This window comes from Sciurus vulgaris, assembly GCF_902686455.1.
Source record: "Sciurus vulgaris genome assembly, chromosome: 17".
Classification (NCBI taxonomy): domain Eukaryota; kingdom Metazoa; phylum Chordata; class Mammalia; order Rodentia; family Sciuridae; genus Sciurus; species Sciurus vulgaris.
In genome coordinates this window covers 50,585,574-50,602,253 of record NC_136478.1, presented here as the reverse complement: position 1 = coordinate 50,602,253, position 16,680 = coordinate 50,585,574, and the positions used below count along the sequence as shown (strand labels likewise).

The 16,680-nt window shown below is 54.0% G+C and overlaps 1 protein-coding gene across 4 annotated transcripts; it reads left to right on the top strand.

Annotated features, from left to right (window-relative positions):
* Positions 1-53: 53 nt before the first annotated feature.
* DYRK1B (dual specificity tyrosine phosphorylation regulated kinase 1B) lies at positions 54-8,429 on the top strand. 4 transcript variants are annotated; one of them, XM_079119538.1, is made up of 12 exons: positions 233-996; positions 2,239-2,402; positions 3,423-3,542; positions 3,634-3,822; positions 4,138-4,285; positions 5,078-5,364; positions 6,159-6,305; positions 6,398-6,538; positions 6,830-6,865; positions 6,950-7,145; positions 7,493-7,599; positions 7,691-8,429. In XM_079119538.1, the coding sequence occupies exons 1-12, from the start codon at positions 546-548 to the stop codon at positions 8,060-8,062; spliced, it is 2,358 nt and encodes a 785-aa protein (XP_078975664.1). In that variant the 5' UTR covers positions 233-545; the 3' UTR covers positions 8,063-8,429. The 4 variants fall into 4 exon arrangements, with proteins under 4 accessions (XP_078975666.1, XP_078975664.1, XP_078975665.1 ...); XM_079119540.1 differs by lacking the exon at positions 233-996 and adding an exon at positions 54-213 and having other exon boundaries at positions 6,830-7,145; XM_079119539.1 differs by lacking the exon at positions 6,830-6,865 and having other exon boundaries at positions 234-996.
* Positions 8,430-16,680: the final 8,251 nt, after the last annotated feature.

The following is a 16,680-nucleotide window of genomic DNA, read 5'->3' as shown; positions in this document are numbered from 1 at the left end:
AGAGTGTTACCCTCGGTCACGTGAGGGGAGTGGAGAGTGGGCGGAGCCTGAGGCGGGGTGGGGGGGGCGGTTTGTTGTGGTCGCCATTTTGCTGGTTGCATTACTGGGTAATCGGGGCCCTGGCTCGCCGCGTCCGCCGGATACCCTCAGCCAGTGGGCAGGTCTGAGCTCGGGCTCCCCGAGCAGTTTGAGTCCCCTTACCCGCGCCCTCAGGTAACGATGCGGCAACGGGCGGGGCGGCACGCACTTGCGGGAAGGAGGGCAGGACGGGATCCGCCCTGCCTGCGTCGCCGCGAGAGTTAGCACGAGGCCGAGGGAGAAGAGGAGGGGGGCATCGGGCAGGTGCGAGCTGTGCCTAGCTATTCATAGTCGGATTCCTGGAAGGGGCCGAGCCCGAGGGAGCCTTCTTGAGAGGGAGGCTGGGAGGGGGCTGCCGGGCCCCACTCCCGCCCTTTGTTTGGGCTCGGCACCGCCGGCCGCTTCGTCGTCGCCTAGCAACAGCTGCCCTGGTCTGTGATTGGCTAAGCTCTTGGCAGCGACGGCCAATGGCACGGTTGTTGCCATGGGAGGTGCGGATTGCCAAACTCTGGCCCCGCCCGCCGGGTCTCAGCGGGCCGGGGCGGGCCTCCTGGGTGGAGGGCGGGACACCAGGGTCCCCGGGGGGCAGGTGGCCGCGGGGCGGGGCGGGGCCGGTGGGGCGAGGGTTAACCCTCCCCTCCCCCCTCCACCTGCTCTCCCCTTCCCCCGCGTGCCCCGGGCTGACCCTCGTCCCCTCCTCTCCCCGCCCGCGGCGGCGGCGGCTGCTGTTGTCACCCACGGGGCAGCCTGTCCCGCTTGCCCTCGCCGCCGCGGGGCTTGCAGGGCCAGCCGGGCCGGGGACTGGCTGCCACCTTCTCACCGCTGCCACCACCACCGCCATGCTGGCCGCTCGCCCACCCCACTGGGGGCCTCAGCGCGCCCCAGCCCCCCGTGGGCCCCGCGCCAGCCCTGACCCGGGTAGGGGGTGGGGGCTGGGAGAGTTGGTCCTAATGTGGGAGGGCCCCTGGGAAGAGGTTGTTTGTGGGGAAAGCTCCAAGAGAGGAAGGGGTCCTGGAGTGGCAAGGCACGGGATAGAAGGGATTTGACATGGAGAGAGTTCTGTAGGAAGAGGATTTTGTTGTGGCAGACACTGGAAGGAGAGAATCCTATGTGATATTTGGGGATTTGGCTATGGGGGCCTTCTAGGAATAGACACTGTTGTAGAATGACCTGGGATAGAGGGGTGACTGGAGAAAGACTTCTGGTAGGCATATTGGGTAATAGGATGGGGGCAAAGATCCAGTATAGGGGAGAAAAGGACAGTAGCTCCAAACTACTGGAAAAGGTGCCTCCCCCATAAGCCCATGAGGTGGAGGAGCTGGCCTTGCCTGGGAGGGGGTCTTAAAGTAATATGGGGAAGATCTGTGGGTGGCACAGGAAAACTAAAATATGGCATAGGGAGACCTCCTGGAGGGATGGTTCCAGGTCTCGGAGAACCTAATATAGGGAAGAGGTCTTGTCATGATATGGAAAGGGTGCCCCGGGAAAGGTGTACCCTGGTGGTTGAGGATTCTGTCACATAAGGGTTCTCAGATAACCTCGGTGTGTCCTGGCAGTCCCTAAGGATCCTGATATGGTTTTAGGGACCTACAGAGGACTCTGCTGTGGTTTGGGGGATCCTAGAGTTCTCTGGATTGGGGGAATGTACCGGGAAGGGTCTACTTGAAGTGGAGGGTCCTTGCTGTGGGACTGGAGCAGATCCTGATGTCCAGGGAAGACTATTTGAGGGTGAGGTCTTGTGTAAGGGGTCCAGGGAGAGCCAGGATTAGAAAAGGGAGGAAGGAATGAGTTCTCCCCAGAGCACCCCTGGTTTTTGTCTTCTCCTCCCCCAATTACTGGTGTCTTTCTGTCCTCCTTTCCTGTCACTGTCCATATCCACCTCCTCCCACACTGTCTGGCTCCCAATCATCCCCTTGTATGTGTTCTTTTCTTTGTGCTGCCTCATTTGCTTATTTGATTATCATTTGCTCTGGGACTCTGCCGTGCCACCCCCTCCCATTTATGTACTCTGTCTTCTCTCTATTGCTACCTGTTGCTCTGTGCACCTTTTTCTCCTCCCTCCCACCCTGCCTTCTCTCTCATTCCCACCTCTTCCCTGCCTGGCACTGTCCCACATATCCCCTTGTTCCATGTTGTTTTTTCACCTCCACCTGCTCTCAGGTCTCAGCGGCGGTGGCAGCCGAGGTGCAGGATGCGAGAAGGCGCCCCCCGGCCGGGCTCCCGCTCCAGGCCTCGCACCCCTGCGGCCCTCTGAGCCCACCATGGCCGTCCCACCAGGCCATGGTCCCTTCTCTGGCTTTCCGGGGCCCCAGGAGCACACACAGGTAGGCATTCAGCTGGCTCCTCACCTGCCTGGCGGTAGAGGGAAACTGGGAGTAGAAAGGTCTGAGGGTCAAATGATGGAGTAGTTGTGCAGGACAGTCTCCAGGGGACATTGTGAGACCCATGGAAGTAGAATAGTTTCAGGCAGTCAGTTTTTGGAGCTTGAGTTCAAATCCTGACATCTGGGCTGATTAGGTTCCCCATACTTCAGCTTTCTGTTTAGGAAATTGAGCCAATGACAGTGCCTCCCTCACAGGGTCATCCTCTCACTGGGTCGTTGCTAGGGTCAAACAAGTTAACAAAACACAAGCAAAATGCTAAGAACAGTGCCAGGCACACAGCCGACAAAATGTGCTCACTGAGTAAAGAAAGTTCAAAGTGAAAGACCTGGAGGTGTCAAATGGGGAAAAGGGTTGAGCCGAAGGGTCTTGGGCCTGAGTGGTGCGCAGCTGTCCACAGAGGTGGTAGACAAGGCTCCGAAACATAGAGCTGGAAGCAGGGTGGAGCGGGAGTTCTGGGGGCCAGGGTCCCAGTCCAAGAAACTTGCAGTGAAGGAAGTGGGTAGAGATGCTGGGGGGTGGGGGGGAGTTGGGAAGGCCACAGGGGATGAGGGCAAATGGAGTTCGGAGGACCTTAGAGGTAGGATTCCTCCAATAGGTGATCTCAGGTGGAATGTTAGAGGAGCCCAGGTGTACTGTACAGGCTCTCCCACTGAGTTCAAAAAGAGTGAGAGCTGCCCCAGGTCTGGGTGAAAGGTCAGGGTAAACCATTCACTCCTTCATCCACAGGACAGATCTCTAGCCAGCATCCATCACGTGCCAGTCCCTGCTCAAGGCACTGGAAATTGAGCAAGGACAGGATCCGTGTCTACACCCTTGGGGAGTTTATATTCTAGTGGGGGAGCTAGACAATATCCAGTTACAGACGTGTGTGCCGCTGATGAGCCAGCAACCCATTTAATTCTCTCCCATGAGGTCTGAGGTGAAGGCGTGTCCTCACTGTCTTCTCACTCTGCCCCATAGGTATTGCCTGATGTGCGGCTACTGCCTCGGAGGCTGCCCCTGGCCTTCCGGGACGCGACCTCAGCCCCACTGCGCAAGCTCTCTGTGGACCTCATCAAGACCTACAAGCATATCAATGAGGTGGGCAGGGGGTCGGGGTTCCCGGGTTGGCTGCTGAGGGGTCATGGCTGGTTCAGGCTCACAGTCCCCATTTTTCTGACTGGCTGGGCAGGTGTACTATGCCAAGAAGAAGCGGCGGGCCCAGCAGGCACCACCCCAGGACTCGAGCACCAAGAAGGAGAAGAAGGTCTTGAACCATGGTTATGATGACGACAACCATGACTATATTGTGCGCAGTGGCGAGCGCTGGCTGGAACGCTACGAGATTGACTCTCTCATTGGCAAAGGCTCCTTTGGCCAGGTGCAGGATACCCTCCACCCTGTCCCGGGGTTGGGGGGCACAGGCACCCACTAACATTGATCCACACATCCAGTGCTTCCAGTCCTGACTGCTGTCCAGTCACTATGTTTCCCTGTGCCCCGGTTTACTTTTCTGTAAGAATACAAATAACAAGACTCCACACAAGGTAGTTCATATCAGTGCCCAGCTGATGGTGAGTTGGTAGTAGTAGTAGTAGTAGTACTGTGATTGCTGGGTCTCCTGGCTGCAGGGAGAAGAGCAGTGCCTGGCTCTGTTCCACCCCCGCCTCACTTGGTCACGTGCTCTGCCCAACAGGTGGTGAAAGCCTATGATCATCAGACTCAGGAGCTGGTGGCCATCAAGATCATCAAGAACAAAAAGGCCTTCCTGAACCAGGCCCAGATTGAGCTCCGGCTGTTGGAGCTGATGAACCAGCATGACACTGAGATGAAGTACTACATAGGTGAGGCCGGGACTGGCTGGGCTGGGGGAACCTGGCAGGGGGTGCTCCTGGGGATAGGGAGGGGCTGCCTACCCCCTGTACAGGAAGGGCTTCACCTTCAGGCAGCGCCTGGTCTGTGCCTCTCAACCTCACTGAGTCTCTGTGGCTTTAGTAATTTTTGCCTGTTCGCTTGATAACCATGGTCAGAGTTTATCAAGCGCTCATGAAGGGCCAGGCTTTGTGATAAGCACTTTACATTTTACATAAATGACCTCACCACAGCCCCTGAGGGACAGGGCGCTGTTGCCCACATGTTGGAGATAAGGAATCCAGGCATTCCATGTTGTCACTTGCGTGAGGTGACAGTTTGTATTCAGCAGAGCTGTATTTTGATGACCTTGACTCTCAACATCTATGCTAGTCTTCTTCCTTCCTTACACTGATTCCTCTTAGAATTAGCAAGTGGATTCACTGTGTTTCTCCTGAAAGGAAAATTTACATCCTTACTACAAATGGAAAACTAGTGTTTTTTTGCCACAAAAATAAATAAAACTATGATGAAAACAGTGCTATAAAATCAAATGAGGAAGTGTAGAATTGTGTCGAAGACCTTTTTTTTGTCTTTAATCAGGTTTGACAGAGACTTAAAGAGAACTTCCTATGTGAATCGACTGGTGGGTGGTCCCCATGGGCACACAACAATTTAGCCAGTGCTTAGGAAGCTGAGGTGCTTATTGCTGTGTGACCCTGGTTTACCATTGGCCCTCTCTGAACCTGTCTTCTCTGTTACTGTTTCTTTCACCTTCCCCATAGTCCACCTGAAGCGGCATTTCATGTTCCGCAACCACCTGTGCCTGGTGTTCGAGCTGCTGTCCTACAACCTGTACGACCTCCTGCGCAACACACACTTCCGCGGCGTCTCACTGAACCTGACCCGGAAGCTAGCGCAGCAGCTCTGCACGGCGCTGCTCTTTCTGGCTACGCCGGAGCTCAGCATCATTCACTGCGACCTTAAGCCAGAGAACATCCTACTCTGCAATCCCAAGCGCAGTGCTATCAAGATTGTGGACTTCGGCAGCTCCTGCCAGCTTGGCCAGCGGGTGCGGCTCAGACCCGCCTGGGGGCGGGGCTAGCAGGGTGGGCGGGGCGGGGCTAGCCCAGGCCTACCGACAGATTCGCATTGAGGGGTTGCACTGGAGTTGGGGATATGGCTGGTGCTGCCCTCGAGGGCCCCTGCGTAATGGAAGTAGAGGAGAGGCCCACCGGGTACACTATTTACTAGGAAGGGGAAGGGTAATTTCTCAAATAGCCAGATGCAATCGGTGAAGTTGGTCGTTTTGGAGCCTGGGGTGTTGCTTTGCTAAGTTGTTTGCTCTGTGCTCTTCAAGCTGGGGATGGAAGGGGCCTTCAGTTTTGCAGCTTTATGTGAACAGGCAATAAGGTTACATAAGAGCCGGAGGCCATGTCACACCCCTTCTTGCCCAGCCAATGAGAGACTGAGGCAGGAGGATTACAAATTCAAGGCCAGCCTCAGCAACTTAGCAAAGCCCTAAACAACTCAGAGAGACCCTGTCACAAAATAAAAAGGGCTGGGGATGTTGCTCAGTGCCCTAGAACAATAAAGAATAAAAAGTAGGGGGCTTTGGAGACTGCCAGCCTCTGACTGGTCACCAAGAGGGGGCAAGGAGTCAGGGTGGAGATAGGGTTAAATCAGGCGAGCAGAGACTGAATTCTGATAAACAAGATGGCAGTGGTTTCTGGAAAGTGGTTGCTGAGCCTCCATTCCCAATTTGGGAATCTGGGGGGCTTGTCCTCAGTTGGGTCCTCTTAGCTTTAGGGGTGCCAGTGGCATCAATAAGGGAGGCTGGAACTCCTGACTATCTCCCTTCCCCAGATCTACCAGTATATCCAGAGCCGATTCTACCGCTCACCAGAGGTACTCCTGGGCACGCCCTACGACCTGGCCATTGACATGTGGTCCCTGGGCTGCATCCTTGTGGAGATGCACACGGGAGAACCCCTCTTCAGCGGCTCCAATGAGGTGCGCCCCCGCCCCCAGGAAGGGCTGTACTGGAGGTGGTGGAAGGGTGGAGCCTGGCTGGCCTGGTACCCCTGACCACCGCCCGCCCACAGGTGGACCAGATGAGCCGCATTGTGGAGGTGCTGGGCATCCCGCCGGCCCCCATGCTGGAGCAGGCACCCAAGGCTCGCAAATACTTTGAGCGGCTGCCTGGGGGTGGCTGGACCCTACGAAGGACAAAGGAACTCAGGAAGGTGCGGCTCCTGCCCCGCGCCACTCCTCCCACCCCGCTGGCCCCTCACTCTCTCACACTTGGGGCTCCCTCTCCCTGTTCTCCCTCCCTGTGTCTTCCCCTTTCTTCTTCTCCGCCTGTTTACCCTTTCCTTCCTCCCCTGCCCACCCCGTCTCTCCCTCCTACCCCGCAACTCTAGCTTCTCTCTTTCCACTTTCTCTCTTGTGCCTCTGTTTCCCCGTGTGTGTCTCCCTGCCCCTCCTGCCCACTGACGGCCACTCTCTTGCCCCCCCTCCCACCCCCTCCCTGCCAGGATTACCAGGGCCCCGGGACACGGCGGCTGCAGGAGGTGCTGGGCGTGCAGACGGGCGGGCCCGGGGGCCGGCGGGCGGGGGAGCCGGGCCACAGCCCCGCCGACTACCTCCGCTTCCAGGACCTGGTGCTGCGCATGCTGGAGTATGAGCCCGCCGCCCGCATCAGCCCACTGGGGGCTCTGCAGCATGGTTTCTTCCGCCGTACGGCCGACGAGGCCACCAACACGGGCCCGGCAGGCAGCAGTGCCTCCACCTCGCCCGCACCCCTCGACACGTGCCCCTCCTCTAGCACCGCCAGCTCCATCTCCAGCTCTGGTGGGTGCCCAGTGCCCAGAACGGTACAGTGGGGTGGGGTCAGCTGTGGTTTGCCCTGGCTTGTGTGACCTAGTCAGTGGGCCTCCACATGAGAGCTTGGAAACTGCCCAATTTTGAATCCAAAATGGGGTGGAGCAGGCAAGCCCCACACGACCCTGATGTGACTTCTGAGACTGGACCTGAGCTCACACCCCCAAAATTCTGTTGACTCTTAACACCCAAAACAAAACTCTGACCCCAAATCTCAAGATTGGGCTGGATCCTTCAGATGGGCTCTGGCCAATGTGTATAAATCCGGGCCTAGACCATCAAATAGACCTGTGGCCTCTCCTCCCCGGTACTTCCAGGAGGTTCCAGTGGCTCCTCCAGTGACAACCGGACCTACCGCTACAGCAACAGATACTGTGGGGGCCCTGGGCCCCCCATCACTGACTGTGAGATGAACAGCCCCCAGGTATGGGGGCTTTGAGGGTCTAGGAGGCGGTGATGGAATGCCTAGGCCTCAGGACCTTGGTCTCTTACCAACCCCTGCTTTGCTTTCTTAGGTCCCACCCTCCCAGCCGCTGCGCCCTTGGGCAGGGGGTGATGTGCCCCACAAGACACATCAAGCCCCTACCTCTGCCTCGTCATTGCCGGGGACAGGGGCCCAGTTACCCCCTCAACCCCGATGCCTTGGCCGTCCCCCGTCACCAACTTCACCACCACCCCCGGAGCTGATGGATGTGAGCCTGGTGGGCGGCCCTCCAGACTGCTCCCCACCTCACCCAGCGCCTGCCCCCCAGCACCCGGCTGCCTCAGCCCTCCGGACTCGGATGACAGGAGGTCGTCCACCTCTCCCACCCCCAGATGACCCTGCCACTCTGGGGCCTCGCCTAGGCCTTCGTGGTGTACCCCAGAGTACAGCAGCCAGCTCATGACCCTGCCCTCTCCCTGGGGCCCCTCCTGAAGCCATACCCCCCACCCCATCTGGGGGCCCTGGGCTCCCATCCTCATCTCTCCCCTTGACTGGAATTGCTGCTACCCAGCTGGGGTGGGTGAGGCCTGCACTGATTGGGGCCTGGGGCAGGGGGTCAAGGAGAGGGGGTTGGCCACACTCTCCCCACTGAGGACTGGACCCTTGACCCCCTATCCCCCCTTGTTTTCTATTTATTGTACCAAAGACAGTGGTGGTCCGGTGGAGGGGAGACCCCCCTCGTCCCAGGGCCCTAGGAGGGGGTGGGGGCAGGTAGGGGGAGATGGCCTTGCTCCTCCTTGCTGTACCCCCCAGTAAAGAGCTTTCTCACATGCCTGCCTGAGCGTTTGCAGGGCCTTGGTTCCCCTCATCCAGCCCTTAGAAGCATGGTGGGGAAGGGAGTTTTGGGAGTGGGTGCCTGAAGAGCTTTGTGTGTGGATACATCCCTTCTGGAGAAAAGTGGGCTGTGGGGCTGCAGAAGGTCTGGGGCTATAGATTCCTAGACATCTGGGTAGGATCCTAGCCCACATTTGCCTTTTCTGGGGTAAACTAAAACCCTGAAAGGTAAAGGCCCTCTTCTGTCTCTGGAAAACACCATGTTAGACTCTCATAAACCAGGGTTCCCACAGAGTAAAAAAAGTGTCTCCATTGGTACATGCCAGGTGCGCTTGGCAGGTCCTTTTAGTGCCACCTGAGAAGTAGGCAGGCAGTGGGTACAGACTTCACCCCATCCAAGTCTGGTTTCCCTCTTTGGAATCATTGCGGAACAAAGCATTTTGAGATTCTCAGGCAAAAAGATATTCCCGGGGTTCCAGGTAAGTGGTCTTGTTTCCATGGCAACTTGGAAATGTCTGTCTCCCAACCGGCCAATCAGGAACTTCCTGGTTCACAAAGGGTATGTTCCACCACTGGGGCGTGGCGCTTCCTGGGAAATGAAGTTCTAGGAGGCATTTTCTTTATCTCCCTTTCCTTTGGGAAACTACAAGGACCAGAATTCTCTTCGCTCGCGTTTGGAGGCGGGGCTTGAGGTAGCCAATCAGCAGCCGGGGGTCCCGGATGGTGGAGACAGTAGAGGTGTATTGGGGCTCCTTGGTCATGGTTTGCGCAGGTGTGCAGCTGTCGAGCGTGCGGAAGGTGGGTCTCTAGTCACGGCGTGCAGGTTCTGTGCTCGCGTTTCTGGAGCTGAGATAGGAGCTGAGGCTTGAAGCGGCCTTGTCACGAGGGACATCACCGACTTGAGGGGAGCTCCTGTCATGGAAGACAGGCAAGGACGTCGTTCCGGACCTGTACCTGTTCAATAATGGAGTCAATCTGGAACGTGGTGAGAGCCCGGAGGAGGCAGCGGTAGGGAGGCTTTCCGGGGAGAATAGGAGCTGAGCTAAGACCTGAAGACAGCAGGATGTGTCGCGGGGCAGTACGCTGGAATGGCATGTTCAAAGGTAGTCATGGAAAGAAGTTGATTGTTATTTATGTGGTGGAGATCGTTTTGAAAGTTCTGTATAAATGTAAGTCGTGAGACATTTTCTTGGCAATCTAGGGAGCTGGCTTTTGTCCTGAGAACAAGGAAGAGCCACTACAGAAGGAAAGGAGCCTTGTCCAGTTTTGTTGCGATGTGGGAATAGTTTGGTAAAAAGACCGGGGTTTGGCAGTCTCTGTAGCAGGTTCCTCGGCAGGAAAGGTCATGGATGGATCAGAGCAGGGGGTATGGTAGGGAAGGAAGGATGGGGACAAGTAGGAGAGAAATCCAGAAGGTTGAGTTGACAGGCTTGTGGAAGGGGTAGGAGGGACGGGGAGGGGATATCTCCGGCACATGAGGCAGTGCCCCCCCACACACACACTCTAGATTCCCAGTAAAAATTTCTTTAACTTTTTTCCCTCTCTCCAGTGCTGGGGATCGAATGCTTTATCACTGAGCTCTACTCAGCTCACTCAGTAAAAATATTTTGAATGAACGGTAGTAGGAGACAGGTGCTATTGTTACCTCCCTTTTGCAAATAAGGATACAGAGAGCAGAGGTAGTTTAGTAACTTGCCCAAGATCACAAAGCTAGGAAGTGGGTCAGGGTGTGCATGGGGGTTGGGGGAGGAGTGGGGATTCTGGACCTACCAAGGTGCCGGATGAGCCTGAAGATGTCAGAAGGGGCTAGATCAGGTAGGTCTATGAAGTATTTGAGATAGGAACAGACGTGTGTATCTCACATTTCTCTTAACCAGCCCAGAACCACTCCCCTGAGCTCTTGACTAATTGCCTACCTCATATCTCCTTGTTTTTCTGAAGGCATTTCTAGAGTCATCTTGGTCAAACTGAACTGTGGTAGCCACCTTGATGGTCTTTCTGGGAGCCATTGAGTCTGTTCCTCACATGTAGCCAAATGGACTCTGAACGTCCACATTGGTCCTATCCCTCCCTTGCTCAGAACACTTCCATGACTCCATCTCACTCATGTTAAAGCCCAGAGTCCTCGGCATGGCCTGCAAGATGCCTTCATCATCTCTGTGACATGGTGGACTATCATCACTCACTCTGCTCCAGCTACACTGGCCTCAGGGCCTTTGCACTTGCTGTTCCCTTTACCTGGAAGACTCATCTCCCAGATTACCCATAGTCATCCCTTCACTTCCTTTACTTCTTTTCTCAGATAATACCTTTACCTTGAGATCTTCCATGACCATCCTTTGAAAATTTATACCACTAATATCCATTTTTTCCTCATGTCAATCATATCACTATTAAACATACTGTACAATTTATCTTCTTTACTGACATGCCCCTCCCAATACCATCAACTTCATGAGGGCAGGGCTTTTATTTATTTCATGCTTTATCTCCAACCTCTAGAGGAGTGGCTTGGCACACAGTAAGGCTCACCGTTTATCAGATTGAGCTATTTTGAGAGCACAGATCTGGATCAAAGTATCCTGGGGGCTATCCCTGCACAACTCAAAGGGGCCACCTTAAACTTTTCTGAGGACTCAAGACGTTCCACAGACATTTCATCTTGCCTCTGCCTTGTGCTCAGTATTGGGAACACAGTAGAGGACAAAACAGTTTCTCTCCCCAAAGAACTCAGTCTCAGGGATAGGGGTTGGAATGGTAATCACACAAATGTGAAATTACAAAGAAAGGCAGAGCGTGCAATATGAGCACTTGACAGGAAATCCGGTCTGGATCCTAGGAGACGTCTGAGGCTGTGCAGGAGCTGTGTTAACTCCATTGACAGAAAAGAGTGTGATGGAACCTAGAGACTTGGGCAGTCTCCATCCTTTAAGGAGTTTAGGTCCTCCCTGCATGTGAGTTGGGAAGATGTAGAAAAAATGTAAGCACTGAAGTAGAAAAACCAATGACAAGGCTGTTATTGTGAGATTAAAATGGTGCACTGAAAGGCAACCACCTATGTCCTTCACTGTTTCTCCTATGAAGTAGCAGAGTCTCCTTCCTTCCCCTTGAATCTGGGCTAGGTAGGCCTGTGATTTTTTAACCACTAGAGTGCCATGAAAAGTGGCACTTACCAAATGTGGGACCTGGGCCTTAAAAGGCCTAGTGACCTCTGCTTTTACTCTTGGAACCCTGACCTCTTTAAAGAGACTCAGCAGCCTCCTGAGCAGAACTGACCCGAACTCAGCAGTTCTGGCTGTTTTAGCTGATGTGAGGGATGCTGTCTTGGATATCCAACTACTGCCAGCTGACCCCATCTGGGTTAGAGACAAACCATCCTGAGTCCCCTCACCCTCTGATCCTTGCCTAAATTGCAGAATTATGAGCAAATAAATGGTTGCTATATTATGACTGTGTTTTAGGATGATTTGTTACATGGCAGTCACTAACTGAAACAAGCTAATATTTTTCAAGATCTTACCATTATGACTTAATCCTTAATAGTCACCTACTATTCCCATTCTATAGACGAGGAAGTGAAGGCGTAAAAGAGTTAACGAACTGCCTGGTACCCCTCCCACAGTAGGCCCTGCATGAGCGATAGCTAACCTCAGCATCATGTTCATCAGCACTGCAGCTTTCACAGTTGTTAAATGGATGGTATTAAAGCCAGGCATGGTGGCACACGCCTGTCACCCCAGGGACTCAGGAGGCTAAGACAAGAGGATCTCAAATTCGAGGCCAGACTCAGCAACTGAGTAAGGCTTTAAGCAACTTAACAAGACCCTGCCTCAAAATGTCAAAATTAAGAAAGGACTGGGGATGTGGCTCAGTAGTAAAATGCCCCTGGGTTAAATCCTCAGGACCCCTCTCCCCAAAATAAAAGTGGTATTCAGTTAGATGAATGTAAGCGTTGTCAGCTCACCTTTAGCAGTATGGTTTTAGACTGGCTTGTTTGTTTTTTGAAGGACTGGTAAAGAGACAGAAAGGCAGTGGTACTTGGTGATATCCTCGGAGCGCCAGATCACCTGGAGCGAGGTTGCTCCTGGTCTTTCTCCTTAGGGACGCACTAGGTCCTTATCATTTAAGCCACTTGAACTGGGCTTCCTGCTGCTGGGAGTCCACCTGCCCTGCCTGACCCCCCAGGGTTTGCTCACTGGCTTGTTCACCCATCAGCTCTTAGGCACTTCCTGGGCTCTTCTGCACGTTGGGGTCACGTAGTGAGCCTGACTTTTCCGAGCCTAACTCTTGTTGGCAAGAGGGTGACAAGGAATACTGGTGCTAAGAGCTTAAAGCTGCGGGGGGACAGGGTGGCTGTAGGTGGAGGTGTCTTCGACTATAATGTGATGCAGGACCTGACCCAAAAGGAGGATGCCATCTATGTACATATTTTGGGAGAAAGGACTTCCCAGGTCAGAGGCCCCGAGGCATGCTTGTTGTTGGAGAAGCAGAAGGAGCAGATGAGCAAGGTGGGAGAAGGTCAGCGGGCCCCGGTGGGCCACGGTGAGGACTTGACTTTGACGCTGAGTGGCATGGGGAGCAATCAGAGCCCTTCCAGCTAAAATGATACGATCTTAAGTTCTAAAAGGATTTCTGTGAGCCCTGGAGTCCAGTCCTGCGGGCATCAGACTCCCCTGGGGAGGCCACTGCGATGGTCCAGTCCAGAGGGGCTGGATCTTGGCAAGGGCGGTACCAAGAGCGGTGGTCAGATTTTTTACATAATTGTAGGGAACATCAAGCTATGGGGTGTGGGTAGGGTTAGGAGGGGGAGTCGGGAAGGAGGGGGTGCTGGGAACTGAATGGGGAAGGTGGGGTGGACTCAGCGTCCAAGGGGATGGGGAGACTAGCCTTTGGGGGTGGGGTCAGGGCTGGTTTGTAAATTTGGGAATGTGGCACATTGGTGGCATGAACGCCCAGACCAGGGTCACTGAGGGAGGGAGTGCAGATGGAAATGAGGTCTGAGAGCTGGGAGACCCAGGGGGAGGTGACTGCAGCTTCTCAGTGAGAGGTGACAATGACGTGGACAGACTCAGGCACCATCAGTCATCAACGGAGTCTGGGCACCTTTTGAGTGTTGGCCCCCAGTGGATTGGGTGGGAATAATAATAGAAAGACATGAACGAGGGCCACAGGACCACAGTGGATTCACACAGGCCCTCTGCCCCCGGTGCCTGTGGTCTCTGCTTCACTTTGCGCCACTCCTCCGTTTGCAGGCGACTGGGCTGGCCCTGGGGGTGCTTTTGCCCCAGCTCTGTGCAGCCTTCCTCCTCAGCTCCCCTCGGTTCCCTCAGCTCTTCTGTTCCTACTCCAAATTCCCCAGATGGGAACTGGATTGCTGGGGGTCGAGGTGTCCGACCTGGCTCAACCTACCATGGTTGGAGGAGTCCTGCGGTGCTGTCTGCCTTAGAGGGCTCTGAGCTGTGCAGGCCACCCAAATACTGTTATAATATTTCTGACAGTGGTTGTTTTGGGGGACACATGGCTCTGTGGGGCAGAGGGGTGTGATTTGACCCTGTTTTGGTAGGTGGGCAGGATGGACTGTTTATGTTGCCTTGTGTGTGTCTGGATTGGGTAAATGGAGGGGATACTAGAAAGGTGGGTTCTGGCAGACTCTGGGCTGAGAAGGGTTAAAAGTCAGGCCGGAAGAATCCAGGCACAGCTTCTGCCTGTTTGAGAGGTATGCAGTGTAGTCAGGGAGACACATGTTACTCCTAACTTGAGCAAGACGCAGTGATGACTGAGCCAGCCTCAGCCCTCACAGAGCACAGTCCAGTGGGACACATGACCCCCCCAGCTGATGGTCATGGCCAGGATGGGCACGCATCTGACTCAGTGTGAGGTGTCAGGAAGGACTTCTGGAATAGGGTGCACAGGAGAGGGGATCTGCAAAGACTCAGAGGGTAGTTTGGAACTCTGCCCATCACTACTCGTGGCCAAGTTAGTAGACTTAAAACTTTTCAAACTTTTTTTGTTTAATAACTTAAAATTTGTACGAAAACTGCAAAAACAATGCAGAGATTACCTGTGTACCTACACACAGCTTCCCCAAATGTCTCCGCTCACATAATCGTGGCACATTTGTCAGAGCTAAGAGGTTGACTTTGGTTAGTGTCCTGTCACGCTCCAGACCTTGTCCACACCTCTCCACTCTCCCACTAATGTTCTTCTTCTGTTCCAGGATCCCATCCAGGATGCCATGTTGTTTTTGTTCATCGTGTCTCCTGGGTCTCCTCCAGTCTGTGACAGTTTCTCAGACGTCCCTTGTTTTTCATGACCTTGACAGTTTTGAGGAGTACTGGTCAGGTATTTTGTAGAGTGGGTTTGTGTGATATTTTTCTCATGTTAGATTGGATTTATAGGCTTTGGGAAGAATCCTCACCAAGGTGATGTTAACCTTGATGCCTTCATTAAGGTGGGGTCTGCGGGTTTTCATTTGTAGTGTTATTATTTTCCTTTTTGCTTCCTCTGTTGGTTAGAAGCAAGTCACTAAAGGCCTCACTCAAAGGATGGAGTTTTAAGCCTCCTTCCCAGAGAGAAAAATACCTAAAGAATTTGTCTTCATGGGTTGAAACTACTATGGCATATTAGTCTGTTTTTCTCTGGATAATGTATGAAGAAAACAGGTTTGTTTAGCTCAAGTTTTGGAGACCGAAAGTCCAAGATTGGGTGGCCCCATTGTTCAGCCTCTGACAAGGTCCTCATGGTAGATGACATCATGGCAGGAGCCTGTATGAGGGAGAGCACCTGGTGAGACAGGAGGCTGGAGAGTGGGGAGGGGCCAGTCTTGGTTTTCTATAACAATCCAGTCACATGGGAACTAACCAAGTTCCCACAGGAACTACATGGATCCCTTTGAGGGAGACGCCCCAGTGACCTAGCCGTCTCCCACTGGACTCCCCTCTCCAGCCTTCCTGCCTCTTGCATCACCACGCGGAGGACCAGGCTCCCGGCACATGAACCTTGGAGAGGAACATGGAACCTATCCAGACCTTAGCAATAGGACTGGTAGATGTGGGAGAGGTACCTTGAAGCTGTGCAAATGTCCTGTTCCTCCTTAAACTTCACCCACTACTTTCGGCATTTATCAGTGGATCTTGCCAGTAGCCATTATTATAGTATTTTAATGATAATTTCCTACTTTCCTCTTCCTTTTACATTAATTATTGAGACTCCTACATGGAAGATCTATCCCTTCTCTTTTATTTATGCAGTTGTATCAGTAGGGACTCACAGATATTTATTTTATTCCTTGGATAGAACTCAATACTGTCGTAATTGTTTTTATTTTTGTTGTTGTTGTTTATTTGTTTTTTGTTGTTGTTGTTCAAGTTGTTCTAACTTTGGTCATCAGAGGCCTTTCAGGCTGGCTTCTATGTTCTTTGCCCCTTTTTTTCCTCCTTGAGCACCTTATTCTGGCACTACAAGATGTCCCGGGCTCATACTGGACTTTCCCTGTCCCAGCCCTAGAATCAGCTCTTTGTCCAGAAGACCTCTGGTTCCTTTTTTGGAGAATGGTGTCAGGAACTCGGTCTCGGCCTGGGGAGTGCTCGCTGCCCTGGGGGTCAGACTCCACCCTGCTCCAGTCCAGCACCGAGGCTCCATCCCCCCACCCTGCGTTCTTTGTGACTTCCGTCAGACGCAGGGAAGCCTGGCTCCGTGGGCCCTCCTGAGTGCTCAGCTTGGCAAAAAATTGGCCATGTTGGCCCTGCCCGCCTTCGAAAGCTCATCCGCCAGCTCTGTGAGTCTGCTGTCCCCTGACGTTTCCGTGCTGTGCTTCTTTGAAAGTTCTTTGTTTTCACCAACTTCTCTGTTCTCTCGGCCCTTTGTGCCATTTTACCCTCTATGGTCTGTTTCCTGTCTCTGTGCTGATGTCACCCCTCCTGTCCTTAGCCCTGACCTCCTTTGAGCCCCAGACCTGGGGGATCTGGAGGCCTTGTGGACCCTACCTCCCTGCAACCTGGAGGTCCTTGGGCCCATGACGCATACCATGTCCTGAGCTCCAGCCTGTCCTCCTCTCAGCCCGTCTCAGGGTGGTCCTTCCATTCTCTGGGAGCCTCGTCCTGGACACCTCTCTCCCTGTCCCCACCCCCAGCCCCATCAGCCTCCATGGCTTGTCCACTAGGATTCCTGGACATCTCACTTTCTCCCTCCCTTCCCCCGTCGACTGCTGGGCCTTGACCTAGCCCCGTCCTCTCCGGCCCATCTCTG

Excerpts from the sequence above, each read along its gene's own strand:
- DYRK1B (XM_079119537.1), top strand. The coding sequence starts at position 546 with ATGGCACGGTTGTTGCCATGGGAGGTGCGGATTGCCAAACTCTGGCCC. Across the intron at positions 3,543-3,633 it reads CCTACAAGCATATCAATGAG|GTGTACTATGCCAAGAAGAA; the intron begins GTGGGCAGGGGG and ends CTGGCTGGGCAG. Across the intron at positions 6,306-6,397 it reads TCTTCAGCGGCTCCAATGAG|GTGGACCAGATGAGCCGCAT; the intron begins GTGCGCCCCCGC and ends GCCCGCCCACAG.